Here is a 24652-nt window from a genome sequence, read left to right on the forward strand (position 1 = left end):
AAAAAAAAAAAAAAAAAAAACTTGAAACAGAAAAATCTCCATTAGCAAAAGTCCAGCTTCTCTGAGCTGAACACAAACATCTAAATGACAAAACTTCCAAATAAATAAGAGACATTCACTAGGCTCCTTCACCCTGTCGCTGCGCTGCGATCGGCCCCCTACAGGAGAAATCAGGTACTACACAGTGCAAGGAAGATCTTCTTAGCATAAGTATTTTATTTTTTTGGTCATTTTCTTTTCGCTTTTTTAAATCTTGTATTTATAACTTTGAAAACTACTGTTTTCCTTTTTTTTTTAGAATCAACTTTCTGTTATTTTTCTCATTTACTGTTTCTGTTATTTTTACTCATATTACATTTGCTTAGAAATATATTCTACATTAAACTCAGAAATCCATAACTAGGTAACTTTGTCTTTTATTTGTTGCTGCCTCTTAGCCAGAAATACAATAAAAGAGGTTTTTAATCTAAGTGGGATTATCCTGGTTAGATGAAGGTAAAGAACACCAGGGGCCTGTACCAGAAAGCAGTAATAGGTTAGCGAGATAACTTCAGCCTGAACCCTGAGGATCCGGTATCACAAAGCTGGATTCAATCTTAGCGAGACTAGTCGCTATGATAACATATTAGCTTTCAGGAAAGATCTGAATCCTAGAAAACGCTCCACCCAGAGCCCTGATTTAGTTCAGAGGCAAACAGAACTTAAACATAACATCATGATAAAAGAACTTAAAAATTAAACAGCACTTAAAATATGTTCTTGAAAAACGGAGTGGTTTTTAATCAATTTTTTTCTTTGCTTCCTTTCAGACCAAACCTTTACCATTCTGTATTTGTTTTCTCTTGTATAATGTCCTAATATGCTGCTGGCATTCACTGATTTCTTGTATAAATGTTATATGAATCTAAATTTAAAAAATATAATAACATCAGACCGCAAATTGTGAGAAGATCCTTTGGGTCACTCTGACAATTACTTATTTAAGTGATACAGATCCTGCAACCGTGTGTTGGCTGTGCGACCTGCAGGAATATATATTTATATTTTTTTTTTTCTTGTTTGCTGTAACACTATGAATGAGTGGGGTAGATGTTACAGTGAGGCTGTTCTGATGGGGGATTAATGGTTAACCAACAGGTAAAAAATGTATATGATGTAGTCGTGGCATTAGCTTCCAGGTTTATTTTAGTCAAACTTTATTAATTAAAAAATCCAACTAACCAGATGAGATTATGTTTTTCTGTTTTATTTTTATTTGTTCCCAAGTTCTCTTTACTCCAGGGGGGAATGCGATTAACATAGAGTACAATGATTGGGATGCAGGCTGTGGTAAATTACACTGATGTGTATCTTGATCATCTATGCAGTCAGCAATCCTTTACCATGATATTTGCCGTCTTTCGTGTCAAAACCCAGTTTGACTTTTCATTGAGGCTTGTTTCTTTTTTTCTTATATCTGTAAGATGTGTTTTTGTTTCTCGAAGAAGCCGTATTGCTTTGTCTCTTCTGTGCTCATGATTGTGCTTGATCTGCTATCTTGAACCGCATGCTTTATACTTGCTCATGATCAGTTCAATCTGTAACTGAGTTAGCGATTTGATAACCAGCTTCGTGGTACTGCTGATCCTGATTGCAATTATTGTGGATTGGTTAAATTGGATAGGCTGGAAGTAATCCCACTATGTTGGGCATGACTTGTGGTACGGGTCCCTGGAAATACCAGGTCTCACAGAGATATGTACATTTATAGATGTGTTTCGTTTGTTGTGTCGATCGAATTCAAAGTGACCAGCTAAAGACACACTTTGGATCCTTTACTTCAAGTTTCAGGGACCAGAATCTACTATTAGATGTTTTGTTTATCTTCTCTGCTCTAGTATCTTAACACTGATAACAAACAGAACCATCTATTCGCTTATTATTGTCAGGAGTTATCAAATGTTTTCCTGTTGAATTTATGTGTTGTTGTCTATTACCATGCTATTATTAGCCTGTCCTGCTATCAACAAGCTAACATTATTCCACCTTGCTATCACCACGCCAATATTAGCTCACCTTCATATCACCATGCTAACATTAGCCCTCCTTGCTACCACTATGCTAACATTAGCTCACCTTGCTATCAACATGCTAAAATTAACTCACCTTGCTATCAACATGCTAAAATTAACTCACCTTGCTATCAACATGGTAACACTAGCCCACCTTGCTATCACCATGCTAATATTAGCCAGCCTTGATATCACTATGCTAACATTAGCCCACCTTGCTATCACCACGCTACCATTAGCTCAGCTTGCTATCATCGTGCTAACATTAGCTCACCTTGGTATCAACACGCTAACATTAGCCAGCCTTGCTATCACCATGTTAAAATTAGCCTGCCTTGCTTATCAACAGGCTAACATTAGCTCACCTTGCTATCAACGTGCTAAAATTAGCTCACCTTACTATCACCACGCTACCATTAGCTCAGCTTGCTATCATTGTGCTAACATTAGCTCATCTTAATATCAACATGCTAACATTAGCTCGCCTAGCTATCACCACGCTACAATTAGCTCTGTTTGCTAATTACCATTCTAACATTAGCTCACCTGGCTATCACCATGCTAACATTAGCTCGCCTTGTTATCCCTTCTCCAGTCTCTATTTCACCAATCAGGGACTTCCCTGCATCCAAACAATAAATGTATCTTTCTACCTGTTGTGTCAGAGAGCAGAAGATGGTAAACAAACCATGGCTAACTGCTACATTAACATGAACAAGCACATCCATCAGCAAATTCTTGTAGGTACCCTCTCAAGATAAAAGGGTCTAAATAAAAATTTTTTTCCCAAAAAAAGGATCAAACGTGAACATAAAGAGGACTTTAGAGGATGTTATTGGTAAATTAGAACGATATGACTCGATTAAAGCTCCAAACATCAAAAGATTTATACACTTCCTTTTTAGATTGTAGTACCTGCTTTCAACCTAAAGGGGGCGGAGCAAAAACAGGGAGTGACGTGGCATTAAAGTGATCTACAACAGAGGAGAGACTTCGCCCATTTTCTGTCTGTCACCACTTGATAAAGACGAGGACAGCCAGCGCTGCGTAGCCCAGGATGAGGAAGAGGACTTTGAGGAGCCGGTCCCTTTTGTCCTCCAGCTCTGGAGACAGGATCTCGAAGAAGGTGACAAACAGGAAGGTTCCAGCAGCGATTCCCTGCAGCAGCACCGATGCCAGGCTACCCGCCAGCGTCTGGGCCGACTCAATGCCCATCCCCACCACGATCCCAAGCGGGATCATCAGGCTGACTGTAACGGCCAGCTTGGCGGCGTCCTTCATGCTGAGCGATGCCTTGGCCACGCTGACACCCAGGGCGACGGCAGCCAGCGTCTCATGGATGGCCACACCCAAGAACAGGCTGCCCAGCTTAGCGGCATCCTCCTGCAGTCCGAGAGCCAGCCCCTCGAACACAGAGTGTGCGGACAGGGCCAGAACCAGACCAGCCAGCCTCAGAGGCCCTGCCCCCGCCAGCTCGCCAGGTGCGAAGTGTGCATGGTGGTGTCCCCTGTCCCTACGTCCGTCTCTGCCTGCCGAGCCCCGCGCCGAAGGGATGAAGGGCGCGTCGTACTCGGAGTCACTGCCAGCCTCGGAGCCAACGGCGTTGAAGGTCTCCAAGTCGATGAAGGACGGTTTCTCCTTCCTGAAGGTCAGAATGGCCTGCTCCACGAACACCGTGATGAAGAACCCCACCATCATCATGGTTTCAGCCAGTGGATAATCACTGATGATCTGCAGCTGCTGGAAGACGCCGTCCACCTGCAGAGAGGACAGCGGTCAGGGTTTCCATGGAGACAGAGAAGAGATCAAACATCTGGGTAGAAATCAGAGGAAAAATATGATTTGGATCAATTTTGACTTTTTCATTTTCCATTTCAGAAACTGGAGAAGGATGAAAGTTTAGAGACCAACTGTTAATAACGCTCAGTTTTCTTTATTCTCTTTAATCAAACTGAGAACAATAGTCATCAACAATAGAAATGAAAATTGACCCATTTACAATTAACCAACAGGTTACATAAACTGAGTGTCTTTATCGGTGTACCAATATTGGATATTTTAGGAGCAGCCCCATATAATCGTTGCCTTTTGGGATAACCAAGTGTCTTTTCAAATGTATAATTGCTGCTTGTAGAGAGGACTTATTCTTAAAAAGAACATTAAGCAAACTTAGCTCTGTTTTTTATCAGATATCAGAATCTGCAGAGATCCAATTTATAGCATAAAATAAACAGTGATCAACATGAACCAGAAACAAACCATCAGTTCTGATGAACAACCGGAAACCTGCAGTCTCTGGGGAACCACAGCTGGGTTTTAAATCAGCTTCAGAAAGACTCGTTCAGAGGTTCTTCGGTATCTGATCATCAGATGGAGCCGTTTCCTCTTCCCGATTAGCTGTGGCTGTTCAAGTGTTTTATGTTTCTACATTTTAATCTTTTATTGTTATAAGAAGAGTTTCGTTTTAGCTGCAGCGGTTTTATCCTTCAGCCTTTTCCTTAATATGTTCCATGATGTCCTTCTTTCCTCCCCCAGCTGTGTGCAGCTGATCGAACCTTTCCTAAGAGTAAATGGGGTCTCTGCTGTGTGTGTTTACCTTGTCTCTGACGGCTGGCAGCAGGGCATTAAAGCATGTTGCAAGGAACACACCTCCTCCAAATGAGTTGCACAGAGCCAGCCCTCGTCTGTACCTGTTGGCTTTTTCATAGTCGACCAGCAGGAGGCGCACTGGGACAAGTATGCCAGCCAGCATGAGACCAAACAGTCCCAGCAGACCAAGCAGCTTGACAACCAGGATCTGCATCCTGACTCTGTCCGGATGCTACAGCTGGAATAGTGACATATCCTCCAGTCTGTTACCTGATGGTGGAGCTGCTGGTTTCACTGGTGGAGACAAAAAAAAAAAAACACTGGTAAAGAAAGCAGAGGAACCAGATTCCCCCGCTAGAGTTTAGTTTCTGACGCGTACTTGAAAGCCAAAGGAGTCAGACTCGTGATGAGTCAACCCAGATCCACCAGCAGAATGTTCAGATCCACTGATTTACAGTAGAGTTATTAGAATTTACAAACTGCAGTTGATGATTTGAAGGATAAACAAAAACATTTCCACTGAATAGCGTAGAATAAAATCACACATTAGCCTTTAGCAGCTTTAAAACTGTTCATCTCCTTAATTTATAAAAACTATCTAACTGCAGGAACGGATTAACTGAATAAGGTATGTGGTCTGACATGGTAGAAGGAAGTGATGAAAGCCTTGAAACTAGGGCTTCAACAACTAGTCGGATTAAACGTCAATTAATTATTAAAATAATCGTCAACTAATTTAGTAATCAATAACTGGAGTGTAGAGACTGTAAAACATGCCTTTAGCTAACAGAGGATCCCACTTAGGGTAGTAATTATAACAAAATTGTAAAAAAAAAAAAAAAAAAGTACACATTTTGCGTTTAAGACAAAAAAAATGTTTGTCCATAATTATGTTCTATTCAGAAAACCTCAAGTGAAAAAGTTTTAGTTTCACCTAGTTTCATTTCATAAAAAGTCTTCTTTAAAGAATCTTTGGCTGTCCGATTATCAATTAATTGATCGATTTGCTAAATAATTGTTAGTTGTGCAAGCCTACCTGAAACATTTTAATGAATTGGGGAGGAGCTGAATGATCAGAGGCTCAAATGAAATTTTCTGTTCCCGATTTATTTTCTCTACAAAAGGTTTTTACTTCATTAATAAGGAGGCGGTTTAGTGAATTCCTGTTTGGGACGTAAACACACCCAGAATATCATCTTATCATCTATATTATCTGTATTTCTTTCATAAACCAAACAGTTAATTTCTGTTTCCCAAAAGTTTATCTTCCTTAGGGATGGGAATCAAAAACGTGTGTTCTAATTCCCTGGCACCGTTTGGCAGCTTGCTTAACGGTTCTCTTAACAGTTCCAGGCAGCACCAGCATGACTTAGGTCACGTTTTTATTACAAGTTACGCACACGGCATTCAGTAAGCAAGTAGAATGTGACCAGGTGTAAGTCTAGAAAAGCAAAACAAAAGAGGTCAGGAAGAGAAAGATGACAACAAGGCGCTTTGCAATCATTGCAAAGTGGCAATTACATCTGCGGGAGGAAATACATCCAGCATGCAGAAACACCTGCGTACACAACACAGCATACATTTTAACGAATGTCGTGTTTTTAATGCCTTCTGGACAGAAGCTAAAGTTATGACCAGCATGGAAGGCAACTCTGGTGGTAAGTAGCTAGTTTTAGATCACTGGCTGTGCTTAATGTGGTTCCTAGTTAATGATATGCCATTTCTGGAAATAAACTCATTTCGTACCTCTCTTTGGGGTTATTAAGGGAGTGCCTTTCTCGTTAATCAAGCTCTTCATTGATAGCAGATTTAATTAGAACTACTGGTAGCTGGAATTCTTACATGATTCTAATTATTGCAATGGATTTAACGAAACATGCAGTTCAGGGAGCGAGAGAAAGGTGACGCTCGTTTATTTAAATCAGGGGGAGATGAGTTTATTTCCCGAAATTGTACAGTAATGCTTTTTCATTAAACTGATGTCTTCTCTATTAGATTTAAGATGACTGTGACGAGACGGGTTGCCTGGCTGGTTCAGATGCTGGCAGTTCCCGTTCACTGCCTTCTCTTTTCGCCGAGGCAGGCAGAAATAGAATGTCCTAGGCGAAGGTGGACGGATGTCATTGTGCAATTACCAAGTTAATTGTTTAACAGAATCGATAAAGAACGGAATCACTTCACAGAATCGATAAGTGAATCGGAATTATGAAAATCTTATCAATTCCCAACCCTAATCTTCCTAAATGAATCCGCTGTAATCCATGATCAGGTGGCTAATGGGGATTCAGGCTTCAACCAGGAAATAATGAAAGCTGAACATGCTTAATTAGGGAATTTCTACATGCAATTGTTTTGCTCTATGGCCTAACATTGAATAACATGAATGTATTTAAACGTCTGTCGACGGTCTATTGGATGGATTTTTGGGTCCGCAGCGTCTTAAATTTGGAATCCCGAAATCATCAGAAATTACTTTTAATAATTGTTTTCTGACAGATCGTACTCGAACCCAGTCTCGGGCACCTTGCCCTTTAATTGACATGGTTACTGCTTGATCTGTTTTCCACATTTAAACTGGAACCGACACCAGTTCAAATCAAGAAGAGGAACCTTAGGGATGGGACGCTTAACCAAATACTAACTTCTTCAATCCTTCATCTGTTAGCTAATCTACGAGGAATAATATGCTTCCTGTGACGAATTTTAGTATAACACCTTCTCCTCCTTATCAAGCCAGATCAGAATGCTTCAATATATTTCAGTATTAATCAATCATTAACACTTCACTACAAACAGGTAATGTAGCCTTTAGTAATATGATTATAAACAAAGACCACATTAGGATACTTCCGGTTAGCTGTCCGGCTAACAGGGGCTAGCTGCGCACAGAGCTACGGTTTCTGCGCAGAGCCGGGACCGGTTAGAACCGCTGTTCTACTCGGCATTCCCGAAGTTTTTAAAGCACCTTTAAAACATTTGGGAAAGTTTTCACAACAAACTGCAGAAACAGCTTCTTTACCTTCATTAGCATCTGTCCTCTACGCCGCCGGCAGGTGCGCTGGAACGTTTCCATTCCGCGTCACTCTCGACGTGAGCGCCGATTGGCGGATTGGTGATGACGCAGAACTCCTCCACAGTAGAGCTATGGGGATGGGACAGACCATATCAATCCGTGTATCATTCGTTCTTTCTATTTATAATTGTCAATCAAAAAACAAAAAATAAAAAATTGACTGGTTATTTTGTTTTTTATGGTTAAACCAAAAACGAAAAAAGGATTTGTTTTTCATATATCAATTCTAAGCTCAGATCTAGAATACGAAATGGAAAAACGGACAGCAACGCAGAATTTGATTTTAATATTTAATCGGTACAGTTTACATGACCCGGAAGTTTGGTGGAGCTTTAGCTAAAAAAAACAATTGGCTTACCCCCATAGATATCCATAATAAAGGCTTTATTATGGATATCTATGCTTACCCCCACCACGTTCGATCAAGCTGCACCAGATAAGGCAGTCGGACCTATCAGCCATGGACAGTTACGGTCGAGGATCCAAGCGTGTGACTCTTAATGAGGAGGACATGACAACGGAGAAAATCAGCAGGATTTTCCAGGTATAACTTTTTTCTTGAAACTTTTCTGTGCACTGTACTTTTAACTAGCAACAACAAACAGCGTTCTAGCGTCGCCATGGTAGCCACTTCATCACCCCACTGCCTCGCAAAGAGCTATTTCCGGGTCACGTAAACTGTACCGATTAAATATTAAAATCAAATTCTGCGTTTTTCCATTTCGTATTCTTGATCTGAGCTTAGAATTGATATATGAAAAACAAATCCTTTTTTCGTTTTTGGTTTAACCATAAAAAACAAAAAACAAAATAACCAGTCAATTTTTTATTTTTTGATTGACAATTGAAAATAGAAAGAACGAATGATACACGGATTCATATCCGTCCATGGCTCTGCTTCTTAGAGCAAATTTATTATCATTGATTATTCGCTTTAAGAATCTTTCTCTGATCACTGAGATTTTATACATTTAATAAAGACTTTGAAGCTCAGAGCTTCTTGCTAATCCAGCAGTGATATCAGATGACACCACCTGGGTCAGACACCTGCTCCTTTCCTTGATTTGTTTCTGCCTTTAGAAACTGACTGGTTCTCAGCACCCAGATCTTGGCAGTTTTCTGTCCATCCATCGTCTTCCACTTATCCAGGGTCAGGGGTAGCAGCTTCAGAAATGAGGCCCAGACCTCTCTCCGTTGGAGCCAACTCCTCTGGGGAAATCCCAAGGCATTCCCAGGCCAGCTGAGAAACATAGGCTCTCCACTGTATCCTGGGTCTCCTCCAAGTGGGACGTGCCTGGAACACCTCACCAGGCAGTACATCCTCCCCAAACCGCAGAAGGCACTCTACCCTTTTACAGCTCATGACCATGGTCTTGGATTTGGAGGCACTCATCCTTCACACAAACCAGCCCAGTTCTTTTTCTGAACAAAACTAATACCCATGTTCTGATTATTGAGCCGCCCTTCACTTCAATTCACTGATCCTCACCCTTTTGGAAAAAAAATATCTCCTGGGTGATTTAATCTCACCCTTTAATCTTGAGCAGTTCACCAAGCACCTCTCAGGTTTTTCATCTTAAAATCTATTTTCAGACCCAGAATCAAACATTAAGAACCAGTCTTTAGATGTTAACTCCCAGAAAACTGCTTAAACTCTTGGCTGGCTTACAGAACAACTTACGCTAACAGTTGACAATAAGCTGCAGAGATAACGTTTCCTGTCCACCTGCATCCTTTGCTTCAGATTATTGGCCAAAGATCTTCCTGATAATCCCTTCTACCACCCATGGAGGAAGTTTCCATTTCCTCCACCTTCTGCATTACAAAGGTTTCTATTATCAGCCATCTGGCATTCAGAGTAACAGTTTATGTATTACTTATTACATTTACTTACTGGGGGAAAAAGTGCCACTGTTTCCATGGTAACACATGAAAACCACTGTCAAAAACTTACATTGAGGAACAGAATAATAAATGTCGAGTCATTTTCCAGTATATATTGTAGTAAATCTTAAGAGGGGCCCTTAACCTGTCTGTTGGACCCCTCATATGATGGACACAAGTCTGGTCCTCTATGCTGATGTCAAGACCTCGTCTCACTTAAGCAACAGAGGGTGTAGGTTTTAACTTTCTTTTTTTTTTAAACCTGCTTTTTTAGTTCCACCAGTTTTTGTCTTTTGATTTATCTTTTTTTTAGGTCAATCAATCATGGCTTCCAGCAAGTGTACCGAGACACTGAAACCTTCCTAAAAGCAACTGGAAATCTGCAAGTTTACAGAGAAAACCACAATCAGAGCTCAGAGGAAGTAAAATGGTGAGATGCTCTTTTTAATTAAAGTGTGTTCAAACAGCCTCCGTCCTGCAGCTCCACATGGCTGAGAAGTTTCCAGTTCATTTATGCCAAAGCAGTTTCTCACTCACGCACCCACCAACCCACTCAGAGATCCCAAGAAATGGACAGAAATACTTTTCAGTCACATAATGCTGTTTTCAGCTAAAATAAAACCGACTTGAAGGTGTTGAACATCAGAGTTTCTGATGCTGAAATTCTCTTTAAACCGACACCGAGCTGCAGGAGGAGGAGCAGGGTGTTCCTGAACAAAGCTTAAACTCTCTCATGCTTCCATTATACAGTTATGGAAAAAAAGAAAAATTTCCTTATAGTCCTTGAGTTATACAATCCACATCAGAAAGGGACCAAGTCAGACGCCGCCTCCAGGAAACCTGTTCAACCTGAAACAGACAGAGGAGGAAAAACAAATGAAATGCTGCAGAGCGAGGCTCAGATCACACCTCAGGATCTTTTTACTCACACTTGAAATTAGGGAAGTTAAACCGAGTCATTCTGAGCTTTTAATGATGTGAATCAGGACCGGTCATTTAAATTCCATATCAAAGGGGGTTCTTAGAATATCCTTATTTTATCTCCAGAATATTGCATAAATAAAACACATCTTATCCAGGGGTGATGCTGAGAAACTAGTCCATGCATTTGTTACTTCAAAGCTGGACTATTATAATTCTTTACCAACAGGGGTTTACAGAAAACTCTATGGCTGTGTCCGAATGTCCGCCCTAATCCATATATAAGGCACTATATAGTGATTACGCTATTATAGATGAGTGTCCAAACATCTAGTGGATTAAAAAGTAGTAGACTTAAAATTTCCCACAACGCACCTTGAAAGGTAGTGATCATCCATGGTCACTAGACTAGCAGATATATCCCATAATACTTTGCAAGGAGCGCTCTCCTAGGTAAAAATTTCTAGGTATATAAAACTTAATTCTTACTAGTATAATTTTTTTTTTTTTTTTTCTGAAATTCTGTTTCTGCGGCAAAAATGCAATCTAGAAAATATATTATTATAGTTCAGTCTAAGAGTGGGATATTGATCAGGAATAAATGTTGTTTTAGTGATCTACAAATGTTACAAGGAGGAGAGTGCTTTTAATAAATGTAAAAACAGCCTGCCATAGGGGACTTCTTATAAACCTACACATTAACCTGAGCACTAATCTTCGCCATCTTCCTCTCCTCTGTAGCTGTAGCGCAGTTTCTCTGTCTTTTAAACACATTTTTTTTTTTCATTTTTTAATTAGTTAACTAGTTCCAGTCGGGTGAAATAAGTACATCTTGTTGCCTGTTTTTATGGTGACTTGTCAAATCGGGGCTCCACTGGCTTTTCATACTTGTCACGCACTTGTTTAATTTAGAGTTGAGGATTTGAATCAGAGTTTGTTGAACCTGCTTTATGAAACGGACCCCAGGAACTCCACAATCTGTAGTTAAAAGCCTTCAGCTGATTCAAAATGCTGCGGCAAAAGTTCTGATAAAAATTAAAAAGAGAGATCATATCTCTCCTATCATAGCTTCTCTTCATTGGCTTCTTGGTAAACCTAGAAGAGAATTTAAAATCCTCCTTCTCACATATAAAGTCCTAAATAACCAAGCTCCCCTCAAAGACCTGATTGTTCCTTATGTTCCTAACACGGCACTTTACTCCAAATCTGCAGGTTCAGTGGTTCCCAGATTAATCAGGATTATTCGTACGTACAGATCAGAGTCGTCACTGTTGCTCCTCGTTTCCAGCGCTGGGCGTTCGATTGCGAATTTGACTCCTTAGCTGTTCGATAAGTTCTGGGTTCTGCTGCTGCATCTGCTGAGCGAACTGCTGCCCCCTACAGGCCATCCAACAAATGTCAACAATAAAGTCTTAATAACTCACAGCTTTAATCCCTTAACTTTGAGGTAAAGGAGAAACACTCACGCCTGGATCAAGCCGGACAGATCTGCAGGTCCCTGAGCTGCTGAGGCTGCACCTCCTAATCCTGGACCTCCCAATCCTGGACCTCCTAAACCTGGACCTCCCAATCCTGGACCTCCCAATCCTGGACCTCCCAATCCTGGACCTCCCAATCCTGGACCTCCCAATCCTGGACCTGCTGCTCCGCTGACTCCACCACCTCCGCCCCCTACTCCTCCACCTCCAGATGCTCCCACCCCACCGTACGCTCCTGACATCATCCCAGACATACTGAGGAAAAAAAAAAAAGATTACAAGAAATACATTTGGAAGAACAAAGAAGAGGAACTGAAGGACGAAGGTGAGAAACTTACAGCTGCTGAACCTGAGGATTGTTCATTAGAGTCGAGGCCTGCAGAGGAAAGCCACACATGTAAAAACTGATACCAGAGGAACAGAGGAAAACATCAACAGTTCTGTTATTCCACAGGATTTTATACTCCATCCTCTGCTTTGTTTAATGTGTTACCAAACGGATTTCACCTTTTGTGGTCAGATGACATTTTAAAAAGCTGAAACGATTTATGTGGTTAAAAGTTCAGCTTTATTTAGAAACTACTCTCTACATCCCCACTAAATGTATTACCCTCAGTGTTACAAGCTTTGAGTAATATATTATTCCCAAAAAGTAAATAAACATTTTTTTTAATGAAATTATTGTGTTTGTTTGACTGTAATGAACAAAATTATTCTATTTTGGTCGTATTTCTTTGAGTCGTGAAGGCAGAACTGACCATGTTCATGAATCCAGGGTTACTGAGCAAACCAGCCAGATCGATTCCACCCAAACCTGCCGACTGAGAAAAAAAAACACAAACATGTCAAACAAACAGAACTGAAATGGATCAGGGGAAAAAATGGCTTCCTCTCCTGCGCCCTCACCGGGCTGGACGTCTCCATCTTCTCCTCTGCGATCTTCATGTTGGTTTTGTAGGTGTCATTATCGGGGTCCAGCTCCAGAGCCTTCTTATAGTAGCCAACAGCTTCAGTGTGTTTGTTGAGGCTGGTCAGAGCCAAGCTAAAAACAAACACAGGTGATCATCAGAAGGAGGATTGACCCAGGCAGCTGAGGAGGTTCCTTTGAGAAAAGCTTCAGACTAAAGAGAATAACTGAGTTTATATAAAAAAAACATCCATCAGTCCATTACTTCCCCTCTGCCAGGGGCAACAGGACCAGGAGGGAAACCTGGACATGCCTGTTCCAAAACCGAAGAATAAAAGATTACCCAGAAAGCCTCCAAATATCAGAATATAGACTTGGACAGTAGGGCTGCAACTAACAATTATTTTAAAAATCGATGAATCGGCCGATTATTTTTTCGATGAATCGGACAAAAAATATTTTTTTATATTAACCTCTTTATTCCAAAATAAACATTTTAGACAGAACAAACAAGCACACAAGTACAGGTTGCTCATTAACTGTACTGGTGCAATATGAAAAATAAATGTTTGTGTTAAAACTACGCAAACTTACATGAGAAATGTAGCTGTACATCCACAAAATATAGGGTACTTTGTTTCATAAAGCGCCAAAAAAGACAGGCATTTTTGTTTTTAAAAGCCTCTAAGGGGTTCAAACAATGGGTCCCCCCATTTCAACAAATGAGTTTTTTTTAGACTAGAAGAGTTCTGCCTTTTAAGACAGGAAAGTATAGCAGTTAAAGTTGCTACTTGAGAAAATACTGAACCATAGAGATAAAAATAGCCCTGTGATTCAAATTATAAATTGTATTTGGAATAAAAATGAGAGAACTAGGGGTGCTAAAAAACACATCCTCCAAAGACAGATATTTACATAGGAATGTGGGATATAATGAATTGACATATTACTGATCTTGCTGGATTTTATTCTGCTTTACTTCCATAAATTGCAGGATCTTTACTTTATCTTTGCCAGAAGATTTTAACTTTAAAAGCCTTGCCCTCATAATTTGCAAGTTAATTTATTTATAAAGTAAATATAAACGCTGCTTAAGCTAATTCAAATGAAATTAAAAGTAAAATAAGTAGCCAACCTTATCACTGTCTGTAACCTACTAACAAGGTAAGGAAAGCATCAGATGAGCTACCTGAGAAACTAACGTTACGTTTCCCCACTTTAAAACGAAGCAAACATGGTGGTTCCGCGCCATGTTCATTTGTGTTGACAAAAGTTGCATGTTACGACTTTTTTCACTTTACAAAGCGCAGGCTATTTTAATTATTGTGATCAATTTGCGCCGTCAATCCCGGCGCATGCGCGCTTCATTTGCAGTCTGGACGCTGAGGGTAAACATCCTGCGGCTCTGACTGCAGCGCTGAGAGGGACTCCTGCGGGAGGAGGGAGAACGGAGTTGGGAAAGGGGGAGGCGCCCCACGGCAGAGTAGGAACGATACATGCTTTCACGTAAGAGTCTCCAAAAGCCGCCAGTGACACCGTAAAAAGTTGCCAGATTTGTCGCTAGTCGCTTTTTTGAAAAATAGTCGCTGGAGGGGTCTGAAAAGTCGCTGAGTTGGCAACACTGCACCTGCGGCGCTGGCTCGCTCTGCCGTATTTTTTCTTCTTCCCCCGCTTCAGTCAAGTGGATGTGATGACGACGGCGGCGGATGACACATTAATCGCGCAACACAACTAATCGATGATGAAATTCGTTGCCAACGCTTTTAAAAGTCGATTTTTATCGATTTTATCGATTCGTTGTTGCAGCCCTATTGGACAGTTGGACGTCCATCAACATTTCACAAGAATAAAAAATGTAATCAATATCCTGACATCTGGTTTAGTTCCCTCGGAGTTTAAAAGCAGAAAAATCTGATTTTGCTTCAGTTTCAGGACCCAGTTAGGTAATCCCCTGATAATCTGAATCGTAGTTTCCTAGAATAATCGTATACAGAACCTAAAACTGACCATTGGCTGAAAGAAAAGCCAAATACTTATTAAGACAAAACTATAAGCAATCATAAATATTTATAAAAATAATTCCACCTAGATTAATCACTTAAATCATTTGGATAACGGATAATGGATGGATGGATGGAAGGATGGATGGATGGATAACGGATAATGGATGGATGGATGAAATGTTGTATGAATGGATGGATGGATGAATGTATGAATGAATGGATGGATAATGGATGGATTGTTGTACGAATGGATGGATGGATGAATGAATGAATGGATGGATAATGGATAATGGATGGATCGTTGTATGAATGGATGAATGAATAGTTTGTTGGATGGATGGGTGAATTGTCAGATGGATGGATGGTTGAATGATTGGAAGGATGGATGAAAACCTCACTGCCCAATCTTCTCTCTGATCTTTTTAACCTGAGGGAACCTCGTTTAGCTCTGATCTGAAACCTAAATCCAGGGACGTTAATTAACTCTGTGATGTTAAACTCAAAGGGGCCAGAGTGAGGATGGATCCTGGATTAGTTGGAGTTGCCAGTAGAGTCCAGAACCTCAGCTGCAGATTTTCTTTCATCAGGTCCAACCAGCGGAAACTCACCCCATCCGTCCGTAGGCTTTGCTGTAGTTTGGGTCGATTCTGATGGCCTGTTCACAGTCCTGCACGGCGCCGGCGTAGTTCCCAAGTTTGCTGTTTGCTGCAGCCCTGAAAACACAGCATCAGAACCAGGTTAGAACCTGAACCTGTTTTCTGTCAGTGAGACGATGATCGCTGCCGGGAAATAGAACCTATAGATCCAGTTTGAAGCTGGTTCTTTGCTAGGGAGTTCTGGTTCCAAACCTTCACATTAGATTCAGAGTCAACAGCTCAACAAAGAAAAAGCCCAGAAATTAAAACAATTTGAGAAAATGTGGGCCCAGGAGGTTTAGGAGCAACATCATCACAAAGGTGACTTCTGATGAACCAGAAGGTTCACCCCTCAGGCAGAATCTCCCTGCTGTAGCTCTAGAGCAGACCCACCTGTTGCAGTAGTAGACGGCGTTCTGAGGATTCAGGGCGATGGCCTTGGAGTAAAACTCTACAGCAGCTGAGAAGTTCTCCACCTTCATCTGGTCATTCCCTGCAGAGAAAACAAATTAACTTCAATTTGTCAGTAGGTGAAGAGGAAGAGTTCTCTACATTCAAAGCAGCAGTTCAGTAAGCTCCATCTCTGACCTGGATCTCTGAGGAGCAGCACGAAGCCTGTTCCAAGGGAAACATTTAGGAGAAGTTTGAAACTTAACCAGTTCTGGGTCTTGATTATAAAACTTCTACACTTTGCACAGTAAAGTTGTGATCTATAAAAAAAACAAAAAAACTGACCTGGCTTTAAAGGGCCAATCCCTTGAGGTGACTGACCTGTACATATGGGGAACACAGGTGGAAATTAAAGCCACACTGCATAATATAATTTAACTTCAGCCGAAAAACATAGGCCCTCCAGCGTGTCCTGGGTCTCCCCCTGGGTCTCCTCCTGGTGGGACGTGCCTGGAACACCTCACCAGGGAGACGTCCAGGAGCAATCCTAATCAGATGCCCGAGCCACCTCAAGTGGCTCCTCTCTATGCGGAGGAGCAGCAGCTCTACTCTGAGTCCTCCCTGGATGACTGAGCTCCTCACCCCATCTCTAAGGGAGAGCCCAGACACACTACGAAGAAAACTCATTTCAGCCGCTTGTATCCGGGATCTCATTCTTTCGGTCATGACCCAAAGCTCATGACCAAAGATGAGGGTAGGAACGTAGATTGACCACTAAATCAAGAGCTTTGCTTTTTGGCTCAGCTCTCTCTTCACCACAACAGACCGGTACAGTGCACACTTCACAGCACATGAGTTACTAATATCAATTTAAAAAACCAAAGCATTTTACTCCTAAAACAATGAGGGAAAATTGGCTACCTCTCCTTGTGGAGCCCTTTTGCTGTGCAACGCATAGCTGTTAGGTTTATTCTTTATACATCATGTGCATTGTTACTTTATTAGCCAGATTAGACAGAGTAGAAGGCCTTCCTTCACATTGTGGATGTCACGATGTGTACGGGGGTCATCTAATCGGGACAGCCTTCGTGTCTTTAAGAGTACACAGGATATGGGCACATCTTGGAGCCAGTCTGATAGGAGAGCTATCTGTAACCCTGAAGCATAGAAGCAAGCTGCATGAAGTTCAAGAAATGGATGGCGTGTCAGTTTCTGATACGGACAGCTAAACATCAACATGATGCATCACATAGACCCATGAGCTATAAGAAGCAGGTGATGACCTTGTTCGGAGCTCAAACTTTGCCGGACGCTTGCGGACGTGATTTTTGAGACCACAGCTGTGCATAGCTCTAAGCATTTTTCTCTGTCCTGTAACGACCTGATCTGGAATAAACTCTGTTACTTTTTTAATCCTGTTTTATAGTCCTTTTTATATGGTTTTACCCAGTTTGAGTTAAGAGTAGTAAATAACTTGCTCCCAGGAAAAGAACCGGTGAGAAGGCCCCCGGGGCGCTACAGCCAAGGAGACAAATCCTTCTCATTTTAACATAGCCATATGTGTAGTTGCGGCAGACATGACTCAAACCCCACACAACATCGATTTAGGGGTCCAGGAGTATCATCCCCTGAAAATATTTAAAATTAGTCTCTCTGAAACGCTATTTACTGCATTTTGAGGTGGAATGCAGCAAACTTTTTGTCTCTGCAAAACACTACTTTTGTCCTGATTGTGGGAAGCATGTCTGCTTGACTGGAGGTGGAAATTTCATAAGGAAGACATGAGATCATTTTAGGTTTTAAATCATTTCAGGATTTAAGGGGTTAAAAACCACAAAGACTGGGATCAGGAAGAGGAAATTGGTCCATGATGTGCTGTGTGTCTGGAAGTTTTAAAAACAATTAGTTTTTTTGTTGTGAGAAAACTTTTACTTTGGATCTTATAAAATGCTTAATGAACCAGAACTGATGGTTAGCTTTATTTTAGTAGAGACAAAGGAGAAAAAAAGCAGCTGAACAGAACAGCAGAACTTCATTGTGCTATTTGGGTTTTGGGCTCCAAGTCTAATATAAGGCAACACAGTCAGATTAATCTTTAAGGTCTAATCTAAATTTGGACTGAGGTGTCAGGTTCTTCTTCCTGAGGAGTTGGGTCGAGTCAAACGGAAAGAACAGTTCTGACCCTGATTTAAACCATTTCCATGGAGCCGACAGACATTTCAGGGCTGTGATGGCTCCTCTGGCCCAGAACCAACCAGAGCCTGAATCTGCTGCTGGTTCAGATGCCAGAACTCACCGTCGGTTTTCAACCGCTCTGCCTCAGCTTTCTGCTCTTCCGTCGGTGAACATGGGGCGGTGTTGTTATTGGCCTGCGACTGAGCTGGAAACTGGAAAAAAACAGAAAATATCAGAAGCAGCACAGAAAAACTCAATCAGCTGAGTTTTCATCTGGTGACATAAAACCAAAGAAAATTTTATTTTTTGCCTGATCCATTAATTTTACACATTATTTAAACACACCCGACTGCCTACGACTTTTTAATTTCAGATCCAATTTTTTTCCACCTCACACTGACTGCGTAGAGAGATTGTCTGACTATAGGCAGGGTGGGCAGACCTGCACAGATTGTTTTCACTTCTGTCTCTGTGCTATACACAAATTAAAACAATTTCCCAAATTTGACTTGGACAGATTATGAAAATGTATTCTTAACAATAAAAACGCCGGTGCAGCTATAAAGCAAAGCCCCACATGTGTAGCATCTCAAAACAGAACAGATAAGAGAATGTTAATTTGCCAACATTAAAAACATGAGATCTACATCTCATGTAGTTTGAGTTTTTCCTTTTTTTTCCATAAAGAGGTGAGAGATGCGCCATGCTTACCTTCTCTGTCTGCCCCTGGTTATTATTTTTATTTTTTTTGTGAAGCTCAAAGAGGATCACTATTTTACTATATCTATTTTTCTCCTCCTAAAGTTATTTTTTTTTTGGTTGAGACTGATAAACTGCACATTCTGTCCCTGGTTGTTTTTTTTGCAAATTCTCAAAGAGGATAACTACTTTAACCATTTTCTGTCCTCCTGAACTACTATCATGGGTAAAAGGTACTTTTTTAATGTTTCATTGATTGTTTTTGCACGAGTCTGTCCCGCTTGCTATGTATACGATATGTGACTCTTTCCCTGTGCAATTAACAGATTGTTTTGTAGTTTTACTTTGTAACCACGTCCCCCAAGTCTATTTTAGTCAGGCTACGCAAACCCCCTTTCGTAAACTTGTGTCAGGTGTGATCATCCCCATTGATTTTCAATGAGCGTTAAACGCCACAACCTCCGACACAATTTTCTGGCAGATCGGACGCAAAATCGGATTTGTATGTTCTGGTCTTTACTCAATGTTTGCTTTTAAAAAAGTGTTCTTGTACTGAGAGGATGTGAGGCTAAAACATGGAGAGGAAAAAACTAAAACAAAACAGATCACTACAACTGTTTAGTCCAACGACTCACAGCGCTGCAGGAAGCGTTTACCTTGGCTGTTGCAGAGGCGAAGATCTCTGGTAATGTGAGCGGGACGGCGAGGCTCCCGTCATCGGTGGAGACGTCAAATGCCGTCTCTAAACACTGAACAGCAACTAAGGAGCAGAAGAACACAGAAACCTGAAGAAAAGACCAATCTTTCTCTCCTTCTACTGTCAATCAGATCAAAACCAAACCGGAACGTTTTCCTCCCAGAGGACTCACCTTCCAGGCTCTCCTGAGCGTCTGAGGACAGATTCCCTGACTGGAGCTGATCGTGGAGGAACTGGATGATAGAAAAGGCGAGTCGCTTTGTGTCTGTCATGGTGCAGGAGATTCAGTCTTCTGTTTACTGAGGAAGACACACCTGGATGAGAGGGAGTCAGGTAAACACCATTTATCAGATTACAGCCCGAGAGTTAATCTCTGACAGCAGAGAAAAATGCTGACTTTGGTTTGGAAGACCTTTGATCAACTCAGGTTTAGAAACTAAAACTGATCCTATTTGGGCTGAAGGCTCCAGTCTCCCTCATCCCTTCTCCTTTTAGCAGATGAATTGAGAGCAAACAGAGAGTGATCTGCCAGTCTGAGGCTGCAACAGCCTCCGCCTGTAGATCACAGAGCTCGATTAATCCTCTCTATCAGTTCATTTATTGTGTTGTTTCTGTCATAACGTTCAAAGCGACGTGTTTCAGTGTCTCTGTCCTGAGTGTGGTCCTAATCGAGGCTACACGCACTGGCTGAGGAGCGCCACGCAGTTCCTGTGGCTTAACCATAAGAAGAAGGTTCGAGAACTTTGAATCCTCGTTCCGGATCTGCTGTTAACGGCCTGTGAGAGAACATCACATGGAAACTTCCTGGACTGGAAGCGGATGGTTTCACAGTTTAATCATATTTGATCCGCGATGCTAGGGGCTTTAAATATTGACACCGGGAAGCTTATACAACTATTTAAAGTGAGCCGGAGTAAACAACGGGTCCAAACTTCCTAAAATGTTGTGGATCTATTTCTTATAATGTGCATTAATTCATTTTACTGCGTTTTTATTATTTTATATCAATTTAATCGTTGAGTTTGGCGTATCCGCCTTCTCACGATGTTAGCTCCACAGCTAACGATCCCTTCGCATTACGGTAAAGGTTCTGTTTCTTCCGTGATAAAAATAACCTCCTGGTTCCGTATCAAGGCCTAAAATACAGCGACTGGTCAGTCCTACCTGATGTCTCCTCGATTCAGGTGAGAAACCACCAGTTAATCCCAGAGAGTCCAGACGTTAGCCGCGCTGGGTTAACCTCACTTTTGCTAGTCCCGAAGATGTCGCGCTTTGATTACGTCAATTGGAAGCGTAATGACTGATTAAAACTTGATATTAAAAAAAAAAAAAAAATTGATGTTTTTCACATTACAAACTTTATAATTTTAATTTTAACATCATCTGTTTAAATAAACACACTCTGAAAAAATATTAAGATTATATTAATGTTTAGGAAACTATAAAAAAAACTTAAAAAATAAAAAAAAATTTCCTGATATGTTTTGTCATGGTATACATTGGAAACTGCTGACTTTGTTGTTAATAAACGCAAGGAAGAGAACATTAAAGATTATTAATGCTTACAGAGTGCTGTATCCAAGCAAATCCATGGAAAATTCAATGGAAGGAAGAAAGGATGCGGGACGTGAACTACAGCTACACTGTCACATTCCTTGTCTTAAACCAAGCCTTAATAACCAGAGACAGTGGCTTGATACAAATGTGGAGAAAGGTACTTCTCAAGGTTGTGCATGCAGCCCTGTATTATTCACGATAATTAATTATCTTGTTAGGATTATTATTTGTCATTCATGTATACACCTGTTAAACCCTAATGTTACCTACCGGTTAAGTATGGCAGCTGTATTACATGGCAACTGTTTTCCTGCCCATGATGTAACACTATAAAATATTGAAAGCAATGTTTTCCCCAAGCAGTTTATTATTTAGGACAGTTCTTCTGTCAGGATAAAAAATAATTATACTGATTTTGTAAGTAACGGGTTTGGAAATGAAAATGGATCAAACAGACAGAGATGCTCATTCTTAACAGAGAAAGATCTTGTAGTGTGCATTGTCTTTGATCTAAAAACGCTGTGTATTATGTAAATATAACCGGAGTCAGTAAATGGTTCATTATTTTTATTTTATTTTTTTAACAGCGTTCTGTCTGGCGATGTGGCAATAAGAATAATTGTCTTGATGCCAAAGAGAGCCCAACAGATTTTGCTTTCACGAGTGGAGCAGTAGGGCTATCACCATAGCGTTCCGCTTAATTTATGCATCTAAAAGCTTTATTGTAATTATGCAGGGAGTATTACAGATTTAAGGACATTGCAATGTAAGCAAAACAGGAAAGAAAAACAGAAAAAAAGGAGAAAAGATGAAAGACAGAGGAGATAAAAGGGAGATAACGATAAAACATTTTCAGTCTGCTTCATCACCTGCAAAGAGATGTAAAAAGAACAGCACAACAAAAGGATATAATATAAGAGATACAATAAAGTAACACCTTGATACTATAGTATAAGTGGTATTATTTAATCTGACATCTATACTGTGGTAGCTGAAGATAAGGATATGGACTTTCTGTATGGAAGTGAATCTCTAAGTACCTGGAACCAAGCACCTGTAGTTGCTTGTGAAAGAGCAATTGTGCATGTAAAGTATATGCTCAATATTGGTTGTGAAGAGCGGAAGATGCGTCCCCCAGAGCACCAAGGCGAGCGCCGGGGGACCCAAAGCAAGGGACCCTAAGAGCAAAGGTGCCAAGGAGGTGCCAAACCAGGAAATCTGCCCCCCTACTAAGGGAGGAGGAGAGACGACCCTGAGGAAAACCCCTAGCCACCGCAATGCCGGAGCCCCCAGGAGCCACGGGGGCGAGTCCACGGGCTCCACCGGCAGCCAGCCACCCCGAAGAGGACCCGGCCATTGGCTCCAGGGACCCGAGGCCCCAGGGGCGCCCTGAGCAGCCACCAGGAATAAGCCAGTCCCCATCCGGGCATCCACCCCCAAACACCGAGCACCATCATTGCATCGGTGAGCCCAGGCGCCAGCCAGCGGAGGGAGGGCAGGACAGGGGGAATAGGCTCCGCACTTATCGGAGACTTGAGATGTTGTTGGGGGAGGGAGCAGTTCAGACCCAACCTGACAAGTAAAAAATAAATAAATACTCAGTATCAATCATGCCTTCCCCACTAGCAACACACAATCTCTGTGAAGAGGAAAAAAAAAAAAAAAACATGGACGCACATTCACACGTAACAATGGTTCAGTATTTACAAACAGATTGTGTATGATGCAATGATGTGATGATGTGGCAGAGTGTGACTCTGCAGATCTATAAAAAGCTTCCTTTAAATTTTTATTGAGGGCCCTTCCTGATGATGGCCCAGAAGGCCTACCTCTGGTCTGAGTAGATTAAATTCTGTTTAACTGAGTGGTGTGATCTGTATACAGCTGTCATGTTTTATTTTGTATAATGAGTGTCTGTCTTCTACGCCCATTCAGGCAGGGCACTGCTGTATCTGACACAAAAATAAAATCCAAGTCAAGTCAAAGTCTTCCCAGTGAGTAGAAGGTTGGATTTTAGAATGCGTCTGTTGTGTGCGTTTAGTCTATCTTGGCATTCCTGGGTTCCCGTAGTTCCTGTCAATCACAGAGAGGGTGAGATGAACATGGAGCCGTTTTTTGTATTTCTTCGCTATTTTCTCTGTAAATGTCACAATGTAACTTGTGGAGGATGATCTGAAATGTTGGATGTTTGTTTCGGGGCGTATTTGAAATCACCGCTGTTCCATTTTACGGGTAAATATCAGCTTGTTGTGCGTTTTTCTGCACTGCAGCCAGTTTCTGTTTGTTTAATCGCCATTTATTGCCTGAGCCCTCCTGTGGCGAACTGCGGCACTACATCTGAACTAGTACGAATTTTTTGTTAAATAAAAAAATGAAATGGATCGAACATTTGAATTTACTTAAAAATTGTGTGGTTAAGTTATTAGTGTTAGATTTGAGCACTTTGTAAAGGGATTGTTGTTAGCTGTATGAAGATGTGATAGAATCAAAATACTTTTGCTTTATTATTGTTCGGAAACCTTAGTAAGATTTTTAACAGATATGTAAAATCTCAATAAACCATTTGATTCTGTGACAACATGAAAAACTATCTAAGAATTGTGGACCTCTATCAGTATGAGGTAGGTATGATATCTGATAATTTCGATACATATGATGCCCAGGGGCGTTTCCTGGACCTATGGACATTGGGGGCTGAGTCCACTCCCTAGTATGGGAATCTTGTGAATTTAACTGGGGAAAAGCTTCCTGAAGTCTAGTGTGGTTATGTCCTTCAGAATAACGTAAAAACAGTGGTGGTCAGAAGTACACATTTGTTACTTAAGTAGAAGTATAGATACTGCAGTTTAAAAACACTCTAGTAAAAGTTGAAGTTTCAACTGGACCTCTTTACTCAAGTAAAAGTGAAAAAGTATGTGCTCCAAAAACTACTTGTATAAAGTAACCTTTAGAAAAACAGGCAGATGCTACTATATTAATTGAAAGCTCAATTTTCCGACTAATTAGAAAAATTCTTTGAGATAGAGCCAAGGATGAGGGAGGTCTTGTTGGTCTCCGTCTCCCGATACGCTCTCGCCTGTGTCCGACCTTTCAGACATTTCAACATCTTTTTCTGAATCCTACATTGTATCATGGCATAGACAATTCACATTTTCAGTTTGAAGAACACCTAATTGTTTCTGATGATTTCCTTTAGCTAACCAATGAGTGTTTGCGTTATATAACTCATCCAATTACACCAGTAGATGTGGATGGCGGCAATGATCTACATTGGATGGCGCACATGACGTGAAATAAATATTCATTAACATTAAACATTAAGCCAAGAGTAACGAGTAACGTTTGTTTTAAAAATGTAAGGAATAGAAAGTACAGATACTTGTGTGAAAATGTAATGAGTAGAAGTCAGAAGTAGGAAGAAAAATAAGTAATGGAGTAAAGTATAGATACCTAAAAAGCAGAGGCGTGCACAGACATTTTGGGTGGCAGGTGCTCAGGAGGGGGGGGCAAGGTCCCGCGGTGCGTTTTGAGCAGCAGGCGCAGCGCGTCTGAGCAGCTGAAGCAGCGCGTCAAGGCGAGTTTATGCTACGTTC

At 41.1% G+C, this 24652-nt stretch overlaps 2 protein-coding genes across 3 annotated transcripts; both read right to left on the minus strand.

Annotated features, from left to right (window-relative positions):
* Window positions 1–1277: 1277 nt before the first annotated feature.
* LOC119791266 (zinc transporter ZIP3-like) lies at window positions 1278–7797 on the minus strand. Its single transcript, XM_038297283.1, has 3 exons — window positions 7660–7797; window positions 4648–4934; window positions 1278–3809 (listed from the first exon to the last, which is right to left on the minus strand). The coding sequence occupies exons 2-3, from the start codon at window positions 4852–4854 to the stop codon at window positions 3063–3065; spliced, it is 954 nt and encodes a 317-aa protein (XP_038153211.1). The 5' UTR covers window positions 4855–4934; window positions 7660–7797; the 3' UTR covers window positions 1278–3062.
* Window positions 7798–10020: 2223 nt separating this feature from the next.
* Window positions 10021–20786, minus strand: sgta (small glutamine-rich tetratricopeptide repeat (TPR)-containing, alpha). 2 transcript variants are annotated; one of them, XM_038297281.1, is made up of 12 exons: window positions 20667–20786; window positions 19675–19801; window positions 19462–19565; window positions 18228–18318; window positions 15935–16034; window positions 15515–15619; window positions 12903–13038; window positions 12755–12817; window positions 12335–12372; window positions 11985–12251; window positions 11772–11895; window positions 10021–10446 (listed from the first exon to the last, which is right to left on the minus strand). In XM_038297281.1, the coding sequence occupies exons 2-11, from the start codon at window positions 19772–19774 to the stop codon at window positions 11784–11786; spliced, it is 1116 nt and encodes a 371-aa protein (XP_038153209.1). In that variant the 5' UTR covers window positions 19775–19801; window positions 20667–20786; the 3' UTR covers window positions 10021–10446; window positions 11772–11783. The 2 variants fall into 2 exon arrangements, with proteins under 2 accessions (XP_038153209.1, XP_038153208.1); XM_038297280.1 differs by having other exon boundaries at window positions 19675–19816.
* Window positions 20787–24652: the final 3866 nt, after the last annotated feature.

This window comes from Cyprinodon tularosa, unplaced genomic scaffold (genome assembly GCF_016077235.1).
Source record: "Cyprinodon tularosa strain WSP-4 unplaced genomic scaffold, ASM1607723v1 ctg385, whole genome shotgun sequence".
Classification (NCBI taxonomy): Eukaryota; Metazoa; Chordata; class Actinopteri; order Cyprinodontiformes; family Cyprinodontidae; genus Cyprinodon; species Cyprinodon tularosa.